Here is a 22,099-nt window from a genome sequence, read left to right as displayed (position 1 = left end):
TTTGATAGCGGAAACAAACGAGCATATTTTTTTCACAAATTGTTTCTTCATACTCGCTTTACTGAAGGTGAGATAATGAATTTCTTATTAGAAATATCACGTTCAACAAAACTCTTCAAATTAGTAGGACGTGCTTAATTAAACACTTTGCTGCACCCGAACGAACTCAAAATTAACTGTCATTTTTAATGGTAAGCTGCGTAAAACTCAGCCCTTTTCATTGGTTTATATCCTGACAGCTTTAGAGCTTAAATGTAATTGCATTTTCCAAACAATTTTTTATGCAGGTGACAATTGTCCGTTGGGTGTTAATATTTCAGTTGAGCTTTGTTCGTCAGTAGGCGACTATCACAATGAAAAGCTGAAGCTTAAGTGCAAGCACGCAGCGAATCTGCAGGAGTGATCGACAGGTAGTTTAATACAAGATAGTCTATTTTAGCTTATTCTCCCTTAAACTGGCCTTGTATGATTGTTTCTGCCCCATTTTTCTTCTCTTGAAATTTGCGGCGAAGGGGAATTTCGGTCGTAAGCTGATACCGTTACCAACTTGTAAATTGTAATGACTATACATGTCCTGAGAAGTGCAGAATGATGTATGTTTTCCTGTAAGTTATGATGTGGCGATCTTCTTGTAGTTTTACCGACTAAAACAATATTTCACAGTATTGTCTTTCATTTTCGGTCTGTGAGTGGCTCGAAATGAAAGATGGAATCACAGCACTGAAATGGGTTGTGCAGTTACAAACCCACCAAAACAGAAGAAAATCGCCATGCGCTGGATGCTGCTTTCACGGCAAAGTTTAATCATATTTCAAGGTACTTCTTTGTTATAATAACATTCAAAGAGGCAAATTTAGGACGATCTTTTTTCCTTCCGCCTCAACAACAAACTTGTACGATGTACGAAAAAGCCTAACCATAAGTAAGTTTGAGAGAATTTTAAAAACTCTCGACAACAAGAAATAACGATACCAACGAAGATAAAGATGTAAGTTACGATTTTAAATACTTTTTATTGTGCTACTGAGTGATTTCCTTCAACTTTTGGCGAATATGTTGATTCTCATTTTCAGATTTTCACGCTTTGCACTTTAACTTCGACAGTCCAGCTGCCGTTTCCTTGCACTTTTTCACCCATTCAAAAAACAATCACGGAGACAAACAGTTTTGGCGACTCTGGCAAAATTTCGACTTAGAAATTTGCCTCAGAATAAGAGCGAACCTGATTCAGTTTCTGGACACTGAAATGAAAAGTACTTGGTGAAAACAAGGAAAAGTATACTCGTTTCTATTCATCGAACGACCAAATTTGCCATCTTTTGCTTCGAGATCTGAAATAACTATTAAAACAACTTCCCAGAAACATACAAGTTGAATGCTGCATTATTTAATTGCTACTTGGCCCTCGAGCTCCATATTAAAAGATTTGTGGTGAATTCTTTGCTTTCAGACTGGCTCTTTTTCAACATGAAGCGCTACTAAATGATCTCTCAAATACCGCGCGATTAATCGAGATACTGTTGCCATAAAGGCATTTAGCAAGAAAAAGTAATTGAAATTTTAATTAGGTACCAAAACTATTGAAAGCGTAGAGAAATATATTTTATGATGTTTGCGTCTAAAAATACAATTAGTGTTAAATGGCGATAATTCAACAATTGTTTCGAGGCTTTCAATTAGCTGCATAAGTTATCTTGAGTTTTACATTATAAACGGATTCGATTGTGCGGAGAAACGCATTACAACTTGATACTCTATCGAAGCCGAGAAACGCGCATAAAAAAAATTTATAATGGATTTGAAGCTCAACGAAGCTGCTTATTACATTTGTAAGTCACACATGTTCATTCCCCTGGTTCAGTTACTCTAAAACTTGCGAAAGGACATAAAATTTTCAAGTCGCTACAAACGTTCCTTTTGCATCACACAGTGGTTAAATTTAGAGACAATATTATAATGACATTTTCGATTTGGAAGTTGTCCAAGAAACAGTCACGATAGCTGCAAAGATCCTCATAGATTCCGGAAGTTTTAACGGCTTTCCTCTCTGGAATATGGAGGGGCTGAACCGCTGTGAGGGCCCACATTATCTTGAAATATTTTTTAAAGACCTCGAACTCTCTTATAGTTGTAAAAGAACTCTATTTTTAAAAGTATTCAAGTCTTTCATCAAAATAAATAAAGGCTCTTAACTTCCATTTAACGATTGTTAAAAATTCTACGCAGTAATTAAAGGAAGAAACATATATTCATCCGTGGAGACTGTCAAGAGGAAAGAAAAAGAAAGGCAGTTTTAATTTAACGATAAAGAAAAAAAACAGATTAAGTTGCTAAATTAAATGGGTTTCCATGAAGGACTGTTGTTTACGTTTATCCTAAACATGGTTTTCGCAGAAATTCTAAGCAGCGTTTGTTTGGCCATCAGTGATGTTTTGCGAACGGGAAGATTATGGAGCAATGAACAGTTTCTTTGCTAAGGCGTTCTCTAAAATCACTCTTTGTTTATTAAACAATGATGAATGTGTTTCTTTCAAGTTCGAGAAAATTCTTAGGTTCATTTTGCCTTGTTATTAGAGCCGTTTCCGAATGAAAGATTTTTCAACTTGAGTTGTTCCTCCTCGCCGTTTAGGACTGGTGAGTTTGTCTCGAAATTGACTTGTTGACTGGGCCATTATTTCATACACAGACTTATCATAATGATAATGTTTATGCAGCTTGCGTATCTGCGGCAACAACGATAGTAGAATATACTTTTGAGCTACGTTACAAATGTAAGTGATATGACAAAGGGAAAATGCTTACTTGTTGAGAAGAAATTAAATTTGACTAAGGCCCTTTAAGTGCATGATAAAATATTATCTTCTTGTTTTTGATAGCGAATTCCTGTTCAGATTGAAAACGAGACTTACCTGTAAGTTGAATCCATCAGGCACTTCTTTCATGTAGTCATTGTCAACGATATGTAAGCTTTGTCCTCTTTGTACAGTGACCAATGACATCGACATCACCAACTTTAGCGCGAGAGTTTTCAGATCAAGCTTCTCATGGGGTTTGAGAGAGGAAATACAAGTCAAAACAGGTTGCACATCCCAAGGTCACTGGTACCGAGAAGTTGGCGGGGAACCCTTGTATACACCTTTCATGAACCTGGAAATGAGTGGATGAGTGCCAATGGTCATATTGTTCACTAGTACAGTAATGGCTGATATGGCACTCCTGGCAGTATTAATGGTGGTGTACGACAGTCTCTTGTCATGGAGACTGACCAGAAAATACAAAACCGCTGTCAAAGGTGGGTCGTAAGGATCACTCTTCCATTTGCTAAAAAAAACAATCCATTACGTGATGCTAGGCTTGTACTGCTTCTATGTCCCTGCGGACCAGGACTTGAGGATGATTTGTGCAGCCTTGTCTGAAACATTCCTCTGCAGTAGGTTTTTCCGGAGAGCTTGCGGGCCGTTAGTTTCATCTGTTCCCGGAGGGGATGCAACGCATGATTGTGAGGTTGTATCAGTAGGTGGTGTGACCGAAGAAGAAGGACAGTGTAGTCTACTCACAGATGCAGGAGAACCAAGGTTGGGTCCACCAAATTGGAACTAGGAGTACACCAGTCGCTTGGTCCTGTTCTATTTTCTGTAAACAGGCCGCTATGACACTGAAAGGTGGAAAAGCATAGAAAAAGTATTCTTTCCATCTCATAAAGAATGCATTGACAGATATTGCGCCAGGGTCCAGTTTCCATGACACATAACTAGGAATCTTTAAATTGAGTCTGAATGCAAATAGATCTATTTGGAACGGACCCCACATTTTGTTTATATCTTCGAACACATCTGAATGTAAGGATCACTCAGTTGAACTGTTAATTTTCCTAGATTCAGCGTTGGCATCCACATTAGTTGAGCCAGGTATGTGACATGCACTGAGCCAGATTTCTCTCTCCTGGCACCACTGCCAAATTTGATTGGCCACATTATTACAGTCAGTGGATTTCATAACCCCCATTGCATTTACATATGCTACTGTCGCAGCATTGTCATATTGAATCCGAATGTGTTTGTTACGAATAGTGCTGCACAAGCATTTCGAACCCAACAGAACTGCTTTCAGTTCTAAGTAATTGATATGGAAAGCTTGTTCTTCCAGAATCCATAATTCCCCGGTTTTTTGATCCCCACGTACTGCCCCCCCATCCTATTGTAGAGGTATCAGTAATAAGGGTGAGGTCAGGGTTGGTCTGCGTAATGTTTCGGAAAGCGAAAGTCACATTGTTCACCCACCGGTACAAATCGGATCTGACCTCTTGTGACAGACTCATGGGTGCATCATAATCACCCTTATTATCCTATAAAGCCTGGATTTTGTCTTGCTCCAAATATCTATATAACAACTCCCCGTATTGTACACCTGAGAAACTGGATACTATCAAACCTATATCATGAGCAACCTCTCTAATGGTAAGGTTATGTTGGTGTAATAGGTCCTCATATGCCTGCCTGACATAAGTAACCTTCCTGGGTGGGAGGCATATACTCATCGAAATGTTGTTTAGCAGAAAACCAAGAAACTTTAGTTCTTGTGGTGGTATAAGTCCTGACTTTGCAAGGTGGATGACAAAACCCAACTTGAGAAACATATTAACCGTCTGCACAATGTTTTCCTCACAGGATGCATAAATGTATCTCATGAGGAAAGAGTCATCAATGTGGCCCATACAAAAATGGCCCAGAGATCTGAGGCCAACATGGACTAGTTTTAACAATTTGGTACTAATGGTCTCGTGGCAGATGCAAGCCCATTTGGGAGACAAGTAAACTGAAAATAGTTTCCCTTCCATTCAAACTTAAGGAATTGTCTATCGTCTTCCGCCATAGGGACGGAGTAATATGCATCCTTAGGATCATCTGCGCCTTCGAGGCCTGAGTTAGTCTTGATAAGGTGCTGGTTAGGTTCTGTAGGACGTTCATCAGATTGTTGTCGTTCATACTTGACGCCGCTACCGTTGGGCCTGAAAACTCTGCTGGTGACTCGTCTGGTATTGTGGATATGGAGAATGTTGTTAAAAATGGACTGAGCGAAGTTTCGCTTCGATAAAATCGAAAAATTGCAAAAAACAGCAAAAATATTGTCCTTAGCACTGAAGACTGCAAACTGATTTCGGGCGCCAAAAGCACTGGTTATGCGCATGCGCTTAGCTATCTCATGGGATCCCTGGGGCAGTGATGACGAGTTAGAATTACATTAAATTGTAAAGAGCTCCAAATTTAGAAACTGCTGCTATTTAGAGCATGCGCACGTCGCATGAAAATTTTTCAATGACGAGATATCTCTTGCCGAACGACAAATGGTTTTCATGAAACTTTGGAGGGCTAATGGGCCATCTATTCCTAAGTTGTCAGTTGTTTTCACAGTTGGCTTATCGTTTACGGTTTTTTGAAATGAATGTTGAGACCTCGGGCACAGTTTTTCCCAATACGGACCTCCCGGCTGGCGAATAACACTTATAAATCATGCTCAACCTCGTCCCATTATCACGTTACCGAATATTTCCCCAGCTGAAGCTGGAGAACATCTAAAGCACATGTCTGTTAGTTCATAAAATCGTACCAGAGAACACTGAAAAGTGAACATCCCACGCAACAAACGGTAAGCTATTCGTTAAAATTTTTTCACGTGCGTTAAAAAATGTTTGAAGGATAATAAACACAATAGCATCGATTTTGCACTAAAAACATCCTCGTAAGTGTGTCCTTGGGCATAATCTGTTACTCGAATCACTCGTTTCTCTTCGAGCTTCGCTCTCGAGAAACTGTATCCGTGCATTTTAATTTTTTGCCCCAAGTAGAGGCTATTGTTGATTGTTGTTTTCGAGGGTATGAAAATTAGTTTGGAGCTTTTCATTTTGTGAAAATCGCAACATTGTCGTTTACATCACTACATAATCTTATTAGGCACCCTGTTGTTAAACCTGGAATTCAAAGCAAATCTTAGCATTCAGAACTGACTCGATCTCAAAACCAACTTAGTCAGCTAACCTTACAAAGATGACGATGGCCATTTTGGTGGTTAACCTTGCTTTCGTTTCAAATTCCCATCTGTTGCACGTGGCGAAGGTGTTTATCGGATAACACATTCCTTAACGGTGCAGTAGGCGTCTGTTTTTCTTCACATATTCGAAGACATTTAAGTTTTCAGAAATTTCTAGAATAAAAGTGAGCTTCATTGTGGACTTGATGGAGGATAATTTAAGCATAAATACCTGTAGGTCAATAGTTCTTTGCCGAAGACGAGACGAGCAGCAAGCTGATGCACGTGTAGATGCAACACACTCACTGAAGAGTTTATCACACGAGGCTAAACGTATTACCATCACGACAAATTTTTATTGTTCTCGAATGATAGAATTTAATACAACATATTGTCGAACCTGAGTTAAGCGGCACCGTATTAAATGTTTACCTATTAATAAGTGGTCCTTGTCAAATTTCCCTTAAGTATTTTAACTTTTACTTCTTCATGCGCCAAGTTTATTGAGCGGTCGTGGTCACCCTTGACTAAGTCCCAACTGTTGCGTATTCCGAGCGGGGTTGCTCGTCGGGTCTGACTTCCCCATGAACAGGAAGCAGCGTGTAAAGCTTTCAAGTGACTGTTTCTCGGAATGGGGAGCCGTTGCATCTGGAGTGCCTCAAGGCACCAAACTTGGATATCTTACTTGTATTAGGCCTCTACTCGAATATTGTGCTCGTCTTTACCATCATGCACTGCCTGATTATTTAAGTGACGACATAGAACGTGTTCAAAAACGCGCACTATCTATAATTTTTCCTGGCCTATCATATCTCGCCAACCTTTCATTGTTTAACCTTAACTCACTGAAGGATAGACGTACTGAGCAATGTAATAAATTTTTCGAACCAATAGTGTCCAATACGGAGCACAAGCTTCATCATTTTTTGTCACTGAAGAACTATATTACTTATAATCATATAAATCAACGTCAGTCTGTTAACCCAGTAATGCGCGCCAAGCGTTTCTCCCAGACATATTTACCAGCCATATGTAGACAATAGGTCTGTGTATTATTCTTGTATTATTCTTGAAATAATATGTTCTGTAAATATAATTTATAATTTTTAGCCACTGTATTGCATAATCATCATGATGCAATTCAGCCTTACTGGGCTGTCATGTGATTTTTAATAAATCTATCTATCTATCTATCTATCTATCTATCTATCTATCCAACTGCTTGTTTGTATTGTTTTCCACGTGTATTGAAGGGTCACGTAAAGCGAAAACTCTAAAAAAAACCCAATAATAATCTCTCAAGTCAAATTTTCCATGTTTATCTCCCAAACCAATGTTAGCGCTTTGAGTTCCAATGTCTTTCTTTTTCGGACTGTTAAGTCAAAATGGTGTTTTGTTAGGAGGTTATGTTTTGATAAGTAGTTAGAAGGTTCTTGCGTCATCTTTACGTGATTGAATATCCGTTGTTTAGGAAGATCACAGTTTACAATAATCAGTGGTAAAATAAGATTAATGTGATGAACTTCCAAGCCAAGAAACTAATTAAGAATCAGACGTCTGAGAACCAAATGTGTTTTCCTTTTCGTACAAACATGGTTCTCCGCAGCTAACAACGCTGAGAAGACACTAGTTGTCCCGCCTTACGCGTTTTAGCGGCGCTGTCGGACTGCTTTGGACTGGGGTTTAAGGAAATTGAAAGATTGATGTGTCATTGAGCATCTGCCAAATGTTCTCTCAGTCAATAAATACGAAAAATTCATTTGATTCAATTGCAAATTTTCATTCAAGTTCTAACTTGAACTACTTAGACTTTAATTCTACATACTACTCCTGAGCTGTCAATAAAGAGATGGTATCTATTTTTTATTATCGGTTTCTTTCGATACAAAAGACAGGAATTAGATCAAGCTGATCAGACCTCGCAAGTAACCGTTAGGCATGAAATTGTGCCGTTCGATTTTGATCAAATGTGCAGTAGAGGTTCCTAGCATACGCACGCGGCAACAAAAGAACATTAGTGTTAGCTATGAGTGAACACGGTGGGTCAAGAAAGGCCGAGGTGCTTCTCTAATTTTTTAACAGGCTGACGTCTTGTGCTCTCATCAAACTATCAAATGCTTGGTTAAAAAGCAGTTTCATATTTTTCAGTCTGAGTTGTCTCTGCAGTTTAAATCTCTGTTTCCTTTTAAAAAAATTCATATGTTTCCTTTTAAAAAAATTCATAAGTTTCCTTTTAAAAAAATTCATATGCTGATTGAAAAGAAAATTGTTATTTGCAAACCTGTCCGAAGTGAATTTTGCTAAAAGCTGTAGCTACGTCATAATCGATATCTTGCGTGAGTTTTTCCCTATACAAAACTAAGTGAAAAGCTGTAAGTAGATTCTAGTGATAACTGAAGTGAGTTTTATCTCTGTCTATCGGTAGGATATCTTCAATAATTTACTTCGATAACTTCCTCTTATAATACGATGGCATACTTTAACCATATAGAATGTTTACAAGGTTATTTAAAGTCCACCAATGTACTTCGCGAATCTCTGGCAGTTGTGATGTTTGTGTGATCTTAAACTGTTGCAATGATTATAGCTCTGTACCAGCTGGGTTTTTAGTATACCAAGCCTCACGCCGTTCTTGGAGCGATCTTTGACGAGACCGGCATTTATAATTTATCACTGATTCGTCATTCATTTGTCACTCACGGTCTGAAAATTTGGTGTCATTTGTGTCAGTCAATACTCAACAAAGAATTCATCGGGGAAAATGTTTAAAAGCCTTTAAAAGTGTAATTTTGGTGATTATCGTCAGCTAATGTTTATCGAGATACAAGATACGAGAGCTGCAATGATAACTTTAATTATAATTAAAATCAATATGAAAATTCGTCATTCATATATTGACAGGTTTAAAATTCGAAGTCATTTGTGACGTTGACTATCAATAAAACAGTGGAGAGGAAGACGGAGCAAAAGTCTTTGAGAAAACAGCTTCGCACTACAGTATCTGTTGTCTGCTTATCTCTCTCACAATAAAGGTGTTAACAAAGAGGACAAGAATACTGAACGACAAGAGCCGGAAGACGGCAAAAACGATGGAGTTTATCAACAATACGAACATCGCAAACTCAACAGAGCCCTCCACGGTGGGATCTGTTTCCTGGATAGAACAGTATGAAGAACCAAAAGCTCTTTACATTTTCCGTTTTACCCTGTTCTCCGTGATCATCTCGGCCAGTTTAATCGGCAACTCGATGGTTTGTTATGCTGTGTGTACCATACCTTCCCGCAAGCCTCTGTCCTACCATCTCGTCGCTAACATGGCCTTCGCAGAAATTCTAAGCAGTGTTTGTTTGGCCGTCATGTTTGCGAGCGGGCAGAATCCAACTGACGTCGTTCTTCAAGAGGCCGCATGCATTTTGAATCCGTTGCAAGTAGTTGCTCTTCTCGTTGTGATCTACTCACTGGCTGCCATCGCTTTTTATCGTTACAGATTCATTGTAAACCCTCTTCCACGTACACCATCATCAGTAAAGACAATTACAATTCTGACCATATCAGGGCTGTGGCTGTTGTCATTTGCAATCGCCTGCCCTTATTTCTTTGGTCTCAGGTTTAGAAATGGTGAATGCATCGAGCTGCCTGTCGTAGACAATAGGTCCTATGTAGCTATCAGATTCATCCTGAACTACGCTTTACCTTATGTGATAATGCTGGCATCTTACGGAGCAGTGGCGTGGAACTTGAAGATGCGAATTGTACAGATTAACGGAAGAAATCGGACCTCGACTGCCGAATCGTCTTGTGTTGTCCAAATCGAAGATCAAATGGAGCTACAAGATTTGGGAGAGGACATGAGAATGAAGGAACGAAAGAGTGTCGTGCTCGATCAGAATAACCGAAGAGACAGCAAACCCGAAAGCACAAACCCAGAGAAAGATTTACTTAAGATGATTTTTATGCTTATTATCATTTATGTCGTTTGTTATTTTCCATATCAAGCCCATTATGTGTGGGAAAGGGTTCGTAACATCACTGTGTATCAATTTAGATATCATCGACTCCTTATTTATTATAATTTTATTTTGATTTGCCTTCCCAGCGCCTTACATCCTTTGTGTTATGGAACAATGAACAGTTTCTTTGCTAAGGCGTTCTCCAAAATCATTCTTTGTAGATCTTATGAATAATGTGTATCTCAATTCGTAAGCGGAACTTTGGATAAACCTTTACCAAGCTGCGAATCATTTACGTCGTTTGTTATTTTCCTTATCAAGCCCACTGTGTGTGGGAAAGGGTTTGTAACATCACTGCGTATCAATTTAGATATCATCGACTCCTTATTGATTATAATTTTATTTTGATTTGCCTTCCCAGTGCCTTAGATCCTTTGTGTAATGGAACAATGAAAAGTTTCTTTGCTGAGGCGTTCTCCAAAATTATTCTTTGTAGATCTTAAAAACACAATAATGAATATGTTTCTTAAGTCGTAAAGCGCCTTGTTCAAGTTCGAGCAAACTCTTAGCTTCGTTTTGCCTTGTTATTAGAGCAGTTTCAGGATGGAAGTTTTGACAACTGAGTAGTTCCTCAGTGTTTTATGCCGTTCAGGAATGGTGAGTTTATCTCAAAATTGACTTGTTAACTAGGCCATTATTTCGTATACAGACTTATCATCTTGTGCAGTCTGTGTATCTGCGGCGACAACGTTAATAGGAGATACTTTTGAGCAACTTTACAAATTTAAGTGATATGAATAAAGAAGAATGCTTATTTGTTGAGAAGAAATTAAACTTGACTAGGCCCCTTTAAGTGCATGATAAAATATTATCTTTTTGTTGCTGACGACGAATTCCCTTTCATTTGCGGCATCCAATAAATTTAAAATTACAATAAGTTGGCGAAACTGCTGCTATTTAGAGCATGCGCACATATTCTGAAATTTTTTCAATGACGAGATTTCTTTTGTCGACTGACAAACGGTTTTCATGAAACTTTGGAAGGCTGATGGGCCATTTATTCCTAAATTGTCAGTTGTTTTCACTGTTGGCTTGTTGTTTGCGGTTTTTTGACATGTTGTTTGTAAATGACAGGCACGTCACCTACTTGTCTCTGTTCATTAATCATGCGAACCATGAGCAATTTTCGATGGAGATTTGAAAACAATTCAGCACTGCATTGGTTATTCTTCAATGCGCTTTATGATTGATTTAGAGAACTCGCGCCATGGTCTTTATGCAGACTCTAAAATTGAAACCAATTGCGATTTCATTCAATCCACTTTCCGCCTTTGAGGTCGTTGACTACTTGTGATGTCAACGTTTTATCTGCTTGGCCGATGTTATCAGTTTGGTTTTGGTTATACAAAACTCAATCGAACAGCTCTCCAATTACGAAGTATAGCAGACATTAATTTACGTTATATTATAATAAAGTTCGGATATGACGTGCGCTTTCATTGGTTGATAGAGCGTGCTGAATCAGAGTACAAAACACGGAGCTGAGCTAAAGCTGTCACGCCATCTGCCAACTTTTACTATGTCCGACCATTTTCCGGACTTCTCTATCGCTTTTTTTCGTCAATTAAAAGTGAAATTTCAGAGCAAGCGTGCCGGCAAGTAGCATCAGATGAACCAAAGAAAGGTTTGTAATCCTCAAGTTATACAACATCATAAATTTTGTATAATGATACATGATAAATTGGAGATAATCTTTAAGTTGGCTGTTTCCACTTATTTACTCTGCCTAAGAATGAAATGATTTCTATAAAAGAGGACGACGATTGTTTCGTAGGGGGAGGGGGGGGGGAGAGGGAGACTGAAAATAAGAAACTCGAATATAACTTCATGGATTCAAAGATAAACTAAAATAGCACAATATAATAAATAATAAATAAATTAATTGATCGGGAAATTGTTCTTGTAGGACTGCAGAAGAAGCCAAATTCCACTTAGGACAAAAGTATTTGAAGCCAGAATTGTTATGAAGTACGAAATTAAAAGTATAATTATTGAGAAGAAAGCATGATGTTTAATAGGACTGAGCTAAAGGGTAAAAAATTATCAGTTTATAATATCTTGCTGAAGGGTGAATAAATATGTAGTGCAAATATGATCTTGCAAGTGTAATTTTAGAAAAGTTATCATCATCTTGGGAATTTTTTTTATTTTTTGCTTTTTTGTTAGAAATGTTTACAGTGATAATTTAAATAGTGCCGTAATGTTAATTTTGTAATGAATAAAAAAAATAAAAATGAATTAATTTGATGACTTGCACATTTCATCGTCTATGTTAAAGTCCTCAGGATCCATTTTTCGGTATATTAACATAAAAGAACATCTCTGGTTTAACCCGAACCATTAGCTTGAATCTCTCGAGATTTGCTATATATCCTTAGTAGTGTGACTAAAAAACAAGCAAATATTGCATGACTAATGTGAGCCTTAATTTTGTCATAGAGTTATCCAAAGTGATTTGGCGCTCTTTAGTACGCTTCTACTGAGTTGAACACGTGAAAATCGCAAAAATGTAAGTTATGGTCGAAAAATGGAAACTTTCATATTTAGCCCAGATTCCCAAAATTACTTCTGTGTTAGAAAATTCACGAAAACTGGAATGAGCACCGGGAGGCGGTGCCCTGGTTAGAAGCAAATGAAATTTGCTCATGAAAAGGGCAAAAAAAAAAAAAAAAAGAAGCTGGCATCAATTTAACAAATTCTTATAGGAGGGATCGAGTTATGGTTTAAGTTTAAAACTAAACCATTTTATTTCAATTTGAGCGGACGGCACATTTTTGAAAACCCTAAGCAATATTTCAATATCCGAATATCTTGTTTCGTGGTAAATTCTCATTTAACAATGTCTTCATGCGGTATAACACAGAATTTGACCAGGTTAAGTTCGTGATAAGAGGAATTATTATACCCTAGACTTACTACGTATAATCTGATTGGTCGAGAGCATATATCAATTTACAATAGCGTGTGACACAGTGTGAAGCTGACATGATAAATACAATATCTGCAGGGGATATGACACTCAGCGGATATTGCGTTCAAAGTCTGCTTCGTTTTCAAGCCTTCCGTCCGTGTTAAATTTTCAAACTTTTGCAGACTCGGAGAGAAGTGTCGTCTTTTGCAGATTACTATTAATTAAAAAATGTAGGATGAAACACTTACTGAATTTGGTTTTCGTATGATATCATAAATTATCAAACCTCGTGTCTGCGTTATCAACATTAGTCTTCGACTTCGGCAAATAATTCAGACCTCAGTACGGATGATTCATAAGATCATGCTCAACATCATACCATTATTCCTTCTTTGAATCCATCAAATATTTTTGCTCGCGTGCGACTGGTCTAAAAGTATTACGTTACCGAATATTTCCACAGCTAAAGCTGGAGAATATCCAAAGCACATTTCTGTTAGTTCATAAAATCCTACTAGAGAACACGGAAAAGTAAACCTCCCACGTAACAAACGGTAAGCTATTCGCAAACATTTTTTCACGCGCGTTACAAAATGTTTGAAGGATACTTAACACAATAGCCTCCATTTTGCACTAAAATATCATCGTATATGTGTCCTTGGGCATAATCTGTTCCTCGAATCTCTCGTTTCTCAACGAATTTCACTCTCGAAAAACTGTATCCATACATATTTTTGCACCAAGTAGAGGCTATTGTTGATATCCTCTACTTGAGGCGTCTGTTTTTCTTCGCATATTCGAACACATTTAAGTTTTCAGAAAGTTCTAGAATAAAAGTGAGCTTCATTGTGGACTTGATGGAGGATAATTCGAACATGAATACCTGTGGGCCAACAGTTCTTTGCCGAATACGAGACGAGCAGCGAGCTGATGTAAGTGTTGATGCAACATACTCTAGAGTTTGTAACACAAGACTAAACGTAGTACCGCAATGAAAAATTTGTATTGTTCTCGAATGATAGACATTAATACAACGTATAGTCGGACCTGTGTTTAAGGGGCACCATATTGGTCAAAGTTCCGAAATTTGTTTCGAAATTGTTTCTCCTCAAGTATTTTAATTTTTACCTCTTTATGCGCCACCGTTATTAAGCGGTCGTGGTCACCCTTGACTGAGTCCCAACTGCTTGTTTTATTGTTTCCACCTGCATTGTACGACCACTTAAAGTGAAAACACCAAAAAAAACCAATAATAATCTCTCAAGTCAAATTTTCCATGTTTATCTCCCGAACAAATGTTAGCACTTTGAGTTCAAATGTCTTTCTTGCTTGGACTGTTAGGACAAAAAGATGTTTTTTCATCGCGTTTGGCCCCTATTCTGTCGAAGCTGTATTAAGCGGTTAACCTGTATTAAGCAGCCACCCCTCCATTCCCCGTGGGTAACCCGTCAATACAAGGTTCGATTGTCAATGATGTCCATTTGACGAGAGTCAGTTTCGCATTTGATCCAGGCAGATCAATGTAACAAAGAGAAATGACTAAATACTCCTTAACATGGTCACACCTTTGATCATCATTTTTTTTCAATGCAGTTTTGAGTATGTGATTGACGACTCTATGATAAACGGATTAAGCTAAGGATAAGTTGTCAGCCAGAGCTGTCAAGTCTAAAACCAACCTTTCAAACGGCTGAAACTCTATGCATACGCTCAGTTATTACTTCTGAAACTGTGCTTGTCAACATGTAGAGCCTTCAAGCCTCTAGTAAACAGATCCAACTGAGGAAAAGTTGTCAGCAAAAGCAGTTGAGTGAAAAATCAAACTTTCTAAATGTTATCCGTAATGACGGCTAAGGAGCTAGGTAGACATTGAGTTATAATTTCTTATGCCATACTACTAAATATATACAACAGACAGAATATCTTAGTTCTTATCAATGTGATTTTAAGTTCTATGTAATCTTAAGTTTTATAATATCCTTAGTATCTTCCTATTTTAGTATAATAAATGTCTGTAATCAAAATTACTGTAATTCAGTTTGATAGGGCCATAAGGGAGAATACAGTCTTGACTGTAATTGCGCACCCTATTGAAATCAAGATTTACTTACTTATTTACTTACTTACTTACTACAACTTCCTTAAAGGAAGTTACAAAGACTGGAAACTCATGGATTACTTTATTTTCTGTAAATTTAGGAACAAAGATAAGCGGATAAAAGATTGAGTATCATTGAGGCTTGGTTCAAATATACCTTTAGTCTGATTTTCTTTTTAGAAGGACCTTCGGTTGCCTATTATATTCTCTGACAGTTCCACGGGTTTAGGAGGTTATGTTCTGATAAGCAGTTAGAAGGTTCTTGCGTCATCTTTATGTGATTGAATATGCGTTGTTTTGGAAGATCACAGTTTACAAAAATCACAGGTAAAATAAGATTGGTGTGATGACATTTAAATCCGGTTTTTTTTCAGTTTCACTTCCAAGCCAAGAAACTGATTAACAATCAGACGTCTGAGAACCAAACGTTTTTCCCTTTTCGTTTAAGCAAGATTCTCCGCGGCTGACAGCGCTGAGTTGTCCCGCCTCATGCGTTGTAGCGGCGCTTCATAGTTCGGACTACTTGAGACCAGGGTTTAAGGAAATTGAAAGATTGATGTGCCATTGAGCATCTGCCAGATGTTCTCTCAGTCAGTAAATACGAAAAATTCGTTTGATTCAATTGAAAATTTTCATTCAAGTTCTAACCTGAACTACTTAGACTTTAATTCTACATACAACTCCTGAGCTGTCAATAAAGAGATGGTATCTATTTTTTATCATCGGTTTCTTTCGATAGAAAAGACAGGAATTAGATCAAGCTGATCAAACCTCGCAAATAACCGTCAGGTATGAGATTGTGCAGTTCAATTTTGATCAAATGTGCAGTAGAGGTTCCTAGCGTACGCGCACGGTAACAAAAGAACATTAGTGTTAGCTATGAGTGAACAGTGTGGGTGACGAGAAGAAAGTTCGAGGTGCTTCTCTTATTTTTTAACAGGCTGACGTCTTGTGCTCTCATCAAACTATCAAATGTTTGGTTAAAAAGCAGTTTCATATTTTCTGATCTGAGTTGTCTCTGCAGTATAAATCTCTGTTTACTTTTAAAAAAATTAATATGCTGATTGAGAAGTAAATTGTTATTTGCAAACCTGTCCGAAGTGAATTTTGCTAAAAGCTGTAGCTACGATATCTCGCGTGAGTTTTTCCCCATACAAAACTAAATGAAAAGCTGTAGGTAGATTCTAGTGATAACTGAAGTGAGTTTTATCTCTGTCTATCGGTAGGATATCTTCAATAATTTACCTCGATAACTTCCTCTTATAGTACGATGGCATACTTAAACCCCATAGAATGTTTACAAGGTTATTTAAAGCCCACCAATGTACTTCGCGAATCTCTGGCAGTTGTGATGTTTGTGTGATCTTAAACTGTTGCAATGATTATGGCTCTGTACCAGCTGGGTTTTTAATATACCAAGTACACTCGCGCCGTTCTTTGTTCTCGGAGCGATCTTTGACGAGACCGGCATTGATAATTTATCACTGATTCGTCATTCATTTGCCATTCACGGTCCGAAAATTTGGTGTCGTTTGTGTCAGTCAATACTCAACAGAGAATTCATCGGGGAAAATGTTTAAAAGCCTTTAAAAGTGTAATTCTAGTTATTATCATCAGCTAATGTATATCGAGATACAAGATACGAGAGCTGCAATGATAACTTTAATTATAATTAAAATCAATACAATTCGTCATTCGTATATTGACAGGTTTAAAATTTGAAGCCATTCGTGACGTTGAATATCAACAAAACAGTCGGGAGGAAGACGGCGGAAAAGTCTTTGTGAAAACGGCTTCGCACTACAGTATCTGTTGTCTGCTTATCTCTCTCACAGTAAAGGTGTTAACAAAGAGGACAAGACCAACGACAAGAGCGGGAGGACGACAAAAAACATGGAGTTTATCAACAATTCGTACATCGCAAACTCAACAGAGCCCTCCACGGTGGGATCTGTTTCCTGAATAGAACAGTATGAAGAACCAAAAGCTCTTTACATTTTCCGTTTAACCCTCTTCTCCGTGGTCATCTCGGCCAGTGTGATCGGCAACTCGATGGTTTGTTATGCTGTGTGTACCATACCTTCCCGCAAGCCTCAGTCTGTCTTATCATCTCGTCGCTAATATGGCCTTCGCAGAAATTCTAAGCAGTGTTTGTTTGGCCGTCATGTTTGCGAGCTGGCAGAATCCAACTGACGTCGTTCTTCAAGAGGCCGCATGCATTTTGAATCCGTTGCAAGTAGTTGCTATTCTCGTTGTGATCTACTCACTGGCTGCCATCGCTTTTTATCGTTACAGATTCATTGTAAACCCTCTTCTACGCGGACCGTCCGTTAAGAAGATTACAATTCTGACCATATCTGGGTTGTGGCTGTTGTCATTTGCAATCGCCTGCCCCTATTTCTTCGGTCTCAGATTTAGAAATGGTGAATGCATCGAGCTGTCTGTCGCAAACAATGAGTACTATGTAATAATTAGATTCATCCTGAATTACGCTTTACCTTATGTGATAATGCTGGCATCCTACGGAGCAGTGGCGTGGAACTTGAAGATGCGAATTGTACGGATTAACGAAAGAAATCGGGCCTCGACTGCCGAATCGTCTTGTGTTGTCGAAGATCAAATGGATCTACAAGATTTGGGAGAGGACACGAGAATGAAGGAACGAAAGAGTGTCGTGTTCGATCAGAATAACCGAAGAGACAGCAAACCCGAAAACACAGACCCGGAGAAAGATTTACTTAAGATGATTTTTATGCTTATCATTATTTTTGTTGCCTGCTATTTTCCGTATCAAGCCCATTATGTGTGGGAAAGAGTTTGAAACATCACTGCGTATCAATTTAGATATCATCAACTCTTTATTGATTATAATTTTATTTTGATTTGCCTTCCCAGCGCCTTACATCCTTTGTGTTATGGAACAATGAACAGTTTCTTTGCTAAGGCGTTCTCCAAAATCATTCTTTGTAGACCTTATGACTGATGTGTACCTCAAGTCGCAAGTGGAACTTTGGATAAACCTTTACCAAGCTGTGAAACTGACTCATTTTTGAATCGAACTCAGTAAAAGTTATACGCTCCCAGTGTGGCAGCTGTAAATGTCTGGCAGCCATCTTGGACACGAAAGGAATGTCCTCCAGTCGAGAGTTCCAAAGTTTAAATACCGCAAAAGATTGTTCGCGGAAAACTGTTTGTTTTCGAACAACTTTAAAAAAAATACCAATTACAACGATGCAAGCTTGGTAGAGGTTGATATGTAAGAGTATGTTTATTTTAAAAATATAATTCACGCCAGTGAAAGCACTCGCGTCAATAGTCTCCTTAATCTAAATCACAGGAATACTTGAAACGGATACCTTCAGTAACGTATTGAAAATTGAGTTATGCTGGGGATCGTTTTCAGCAAGATCAGATTGAAGCAAACCAGCCTTTCAATTTGTCGTCGTAAATAACGACTTCCTGCCGCCACGTGCATTTTGTATAAAAACTCTTGAGAATTACATATCGGTGGTTTTGCTTGTAAATATGTTCACCGTTCGCAAGGAAAATTACTTAGACTAGAAGCTCATAGATTATTTCCTGATCATTCAGTTCCTTGAGCAAAATTTGCCAGATGATATATAGTTTAAACCATTGTATATAGAAATATATGTGCTTCTGGTGGTTTAATGAGACGAAGCTGATTAAAGGATTTTAAAATGTGATCAATAACTGTAAAAGTCCTCTGAAGTACTTCAGGAAAGTTTAATGTGTGTTTTTTGGAAGGATGGGGGGGTATTTTTGTCAACATAAAAATGCCTGAAAAGAACTGATTCTGTGGGCAAAGGAAAAATAATTTGACTCCTAATAAATCGAACTTATAGGGAAAGCGAAAGAGCTTCAAGTAATCGAGTGATCGGGTTATCGGGCGTAGGGAACAAGTGACCAGAAATACGAAACAGATGGTGTATTTTGTACTTTTATAAATACATCGCATATTTTAATAAAAATTAACCACAGATATGTCGGGTTACATAAAAATTTCAGCAAGCAGCGAAATCAGCGCCAGGTTCGAGTCTGCAAATGTTCCAGTTATTGGATATGGATCTGTGTTGAACAGAAGAGGGAGAAACTTCGAGAACAATCATTACAAGCGTGTCTTTGTTCGGAAGAAACACACGCATTTGATGAAAAGTCATCATGAAAACAAAACCTGGGGTAATTATATTTAACGCTGAGTGTGAGTCGATGTGTTTTAAACATCCTCAGGGCTCCAGACATAGTGACAATCAGAAGTCAAAACATCCTGCAGTTCAAATTTGTTGACAAGAACCTCGAGGTTGTTTACAGCTGATAGAGCTAAAGAATATTATAGATCTCATAAGGTAGATGAAAGAAGGAAACGGGAAAATCTACTTTTAAACATCTCTCAGATGTTCCTTCAGTCGGTAAACATAACATGTTCGCCGGAATTAATTGCAAATTTCAGTCTGTACCTTAAACGTTAAAGTACAGACTGCACATAAATGATAATTATATATACAAGTTCTATGAAATAACGGAACTGAGTTGTCAGTCATAAGATGGACCTAAGTATTTGTTCTCTTAATTTCAAGTGATCATTGGTTCTTTTCAAAGAAAATGACAGAAGTATAGACGCATTGATCTCAACAATAATATGATAACCGTCTTTAAAACGTGCTGTTCAATTTGAATTAAAATGTGCGGAGGATTTTTCTGGAATACGTGCGTGGTTGAAAGGCCTCACTGACACTGAGTGAATTGTCCGAGTGATGAGTTAAAATGCGGCTTCGAATATGTTATGCAGTTGAGGTTGTAGTTGAGGGGTTTCTCGGTGAAAATCCAAGATGTAAAGGAAAATCGCGGCCCTCAAACCCCCAAAACACCGGCAAAATGTCGTGCCATTAAGCAGGATTGCCACTGTTGCTTTTGTCCATGCGCGTAAACGTGCGTTTAAAAAAATTACATACTTTGGTACGTTGAGATGAACGTTTACGTGCGTCGACAAAACGTTATCATATGTCTACTTCCTCGTTTTTTTTCTGGAGGTTTACGTACTACGTGCGTTTTACGCACGTTGCAATCGTAAGAGTGCAAGTTAAGTTGCACACTTCTTCAACTTCTACGCATAGGCCAACATTTTCCTCACGTTAAAAGGCATGGCAGTCATTTTTACGTGGCGGTGGAAATTGTTCGCATGCGTTTTCTTTACGCACGTTTTACGAACAGAAAAACTCATGCGACTGGAAGCCGTGAATACACATTTACATCGGCAGCAACTGGACGGCTCATGAGGAACCAAAAAAATTTGTTAAAAGCCCTTGCTACGTCACAATCGACATTTCGCGTGCTTTTCCCCCTAAACAAACCCAAGTGAAAATCTGCTTGCAAATCCAGCGAGAATTGAGCGGCGGTCAGTTTAATCTATCGCTATATCCTAAATTATTCAGAACGATTTCAAATTCCTCTTGTAATACAACGGCATCTTCAAGGCACCGATCTGTTTGAAAGAAAAAGATTACCGAAAAAAAAATATCGGCACTTGCGGAAGGTTTGGATTCTAAGTTTTTTGTTGATGTGTCGACAAACTGTGTTTGCGCTAATCACAGTGAAATTTTCCCGCGCAGTCGTTTGTCATGACCAGCTTTTTAAAATAATTTTTTTGTGTCCTTTGATTGCCGTCGCCATTTTCATACTCTCAACAAAGTCGCAGACGGGAATATTTTGTAAATGAGAGAACCTTTTCTCAACGGTTCATTACAAACGTTTCCGCGTACACGGTTCCTATTTAAGCTAAAATTTAATGCTTTTCAAAGCAGTCTTAAACTGCCATATTAGGAACAGGTTTTGATATCTTCTTGTCAAGCTTTCGCAAAAAATAATTTGATAAAGGAGATAGCATCATCATAAGAAACAAGCGCCGTAAAATGAATGAAATCTTATCAATCGGGCTACCTTAGCTGCTCTACGATATTAACATTTTTCTACGATCACATTTCTGCCTATAAGTGTCTGTATATCTATCTTGCTAGGGTAGTAGCAGAAATTTCTCCACAGCACAATATCCGAGAAATAAAAACTAGGTAGCTTCTTGGAAGCATTGTTAACGTCTTGTTCAGCTCATTTAAAGATAAAAATTGAAATATCAATTTGTGGGAATGATTCGAGGAAAGGTCAATTTCAAGTTATGCCGACTGTACAGCACGCCATACTAACTTGATCAATAATTCACTACCGAAATAAGATGGAGCGTCATTCGATTGAATTCATAAAAGAAATTTGGACTGTCAGCAAGATAAACATCCCATGGAGACAAAGAGAGCGCGGCAAAACTCGAGTGACTAAGAGGTGGTGCAAATTTTCTAAACCAATCCCAGTCATAAAGCATCGTGATGTAACACCAATTAACTTCATCTTTAAAAGATAATCTACCAGCAGTACACCGTATCTTCTTGATTCAAAGGCGGGAATCCAAGTTAGAATCGTTATAATAAAAACTTTTGTTACTGCGAGCATTAGCGAGCAGCAAAACTGTTCCTGACTTTCCGTGTTAGGCCTGGGCTCTAAATGTATGCGTTCAACACTCGATCCATTGAATTGTGACTTCGTTCGTTCGGTGGAGATGATTTTGAAGATGCAGTATGAAGATCAGCGGCGGTAGTTTTTTAATTGTGCGTGCGCAGCCCACATGGTCCAATGTTCCTGCCATCAAGCCCTGGGGAGTTCATTAGTCGACCAGCGAGTAAGTTTTTATTGCTCTTTTTGAACTGATCTATCATGTCAGGTGCAATTATATCAATCGCTGGAACTATTTATCAAGGTCACCGACGATTTGGTGACATTTCCAGGGGAAGAAAGTGCTTTCTTATGAGTTTTTCAGCGCTGTCGTGTGCACAATCATGTCCAGTGCGACACTTGGATACTGCTGACGGGGATTGTCGATCCTTTTATTTTCATTTATTAATCAAGTCGACTTTTTTTGTCAAAAATGGGCTATTGTGTGAATAAACAAAATAAAACATGGTTATTTTCAGATATAAAATTTCTCTTCTC

At 38.2% G+C, this 22,099-nt stretch overlaps 1 protein-coding gene and 2 pseudogenes across 1 annotated transcript; 2 read left to right on the top strand and 1 right to left on the bottom strand.

Annotated features, from left to right (window-relative positions):
* Nucleotides 1-332: 332 nt before the first annotated feature.
* On the top strand, nucleotides 333-10,743 carry LOC136280478 (substance-K receptor-like). Its single transcript, XM_066165738.1, has 2 exons — nucleotides 333-410; nucleotides 8,929-10,743. The coding sequence occupies exon 2, from the start codon at nucleotides 9,117-9,119 to the stop codon at nucleotides 10,209-10,211; it is 1,095 nt and encodes a 364-aa protein (XP_066021835.1). The 5' UTR covers nucleotides 333-410; nucleotides 8,929-9,116; the 3' UTR covers nucleotides 10,212-10,743.
* Nucleotides 3,847-4,714, bottom strand: LOC136280132 (uncharacterized; annotated as a pseudogene).
* A 6,050-nt stretch (nucleotides 10,744-16,793) lies between the features above and the next one.
* LOC131788896 (tachykinin-like peptides receptor 86C) lies at nucleotides 16,794-18,705 on the top strand (annotated as a pseudogene).
* The last annotated feature ends 3,394 nt before the right edge of the window (nucleotides 18,706-22,099 follow it).

Source organism: Pocillopora verrucosa, chromosome 4, assembly GCF_036669915.1.
Source record: "Pocillopora verrucosa isolate sample1 chromosome 4, ASM3666991v2, whole genome shotgun sequence".
NCBI classification, from domain to species: Eukaryota; Metazoa; Cnidaria; class Anthozoa; order Scleractinia; family Pocilloporidae; genus Pocillopora; species Pocillopora verrucosa.
Note: the sequence above shows the minus strand (reverse complement) of the source record. Positions and strands in the feature narration are given on the sequence as shown.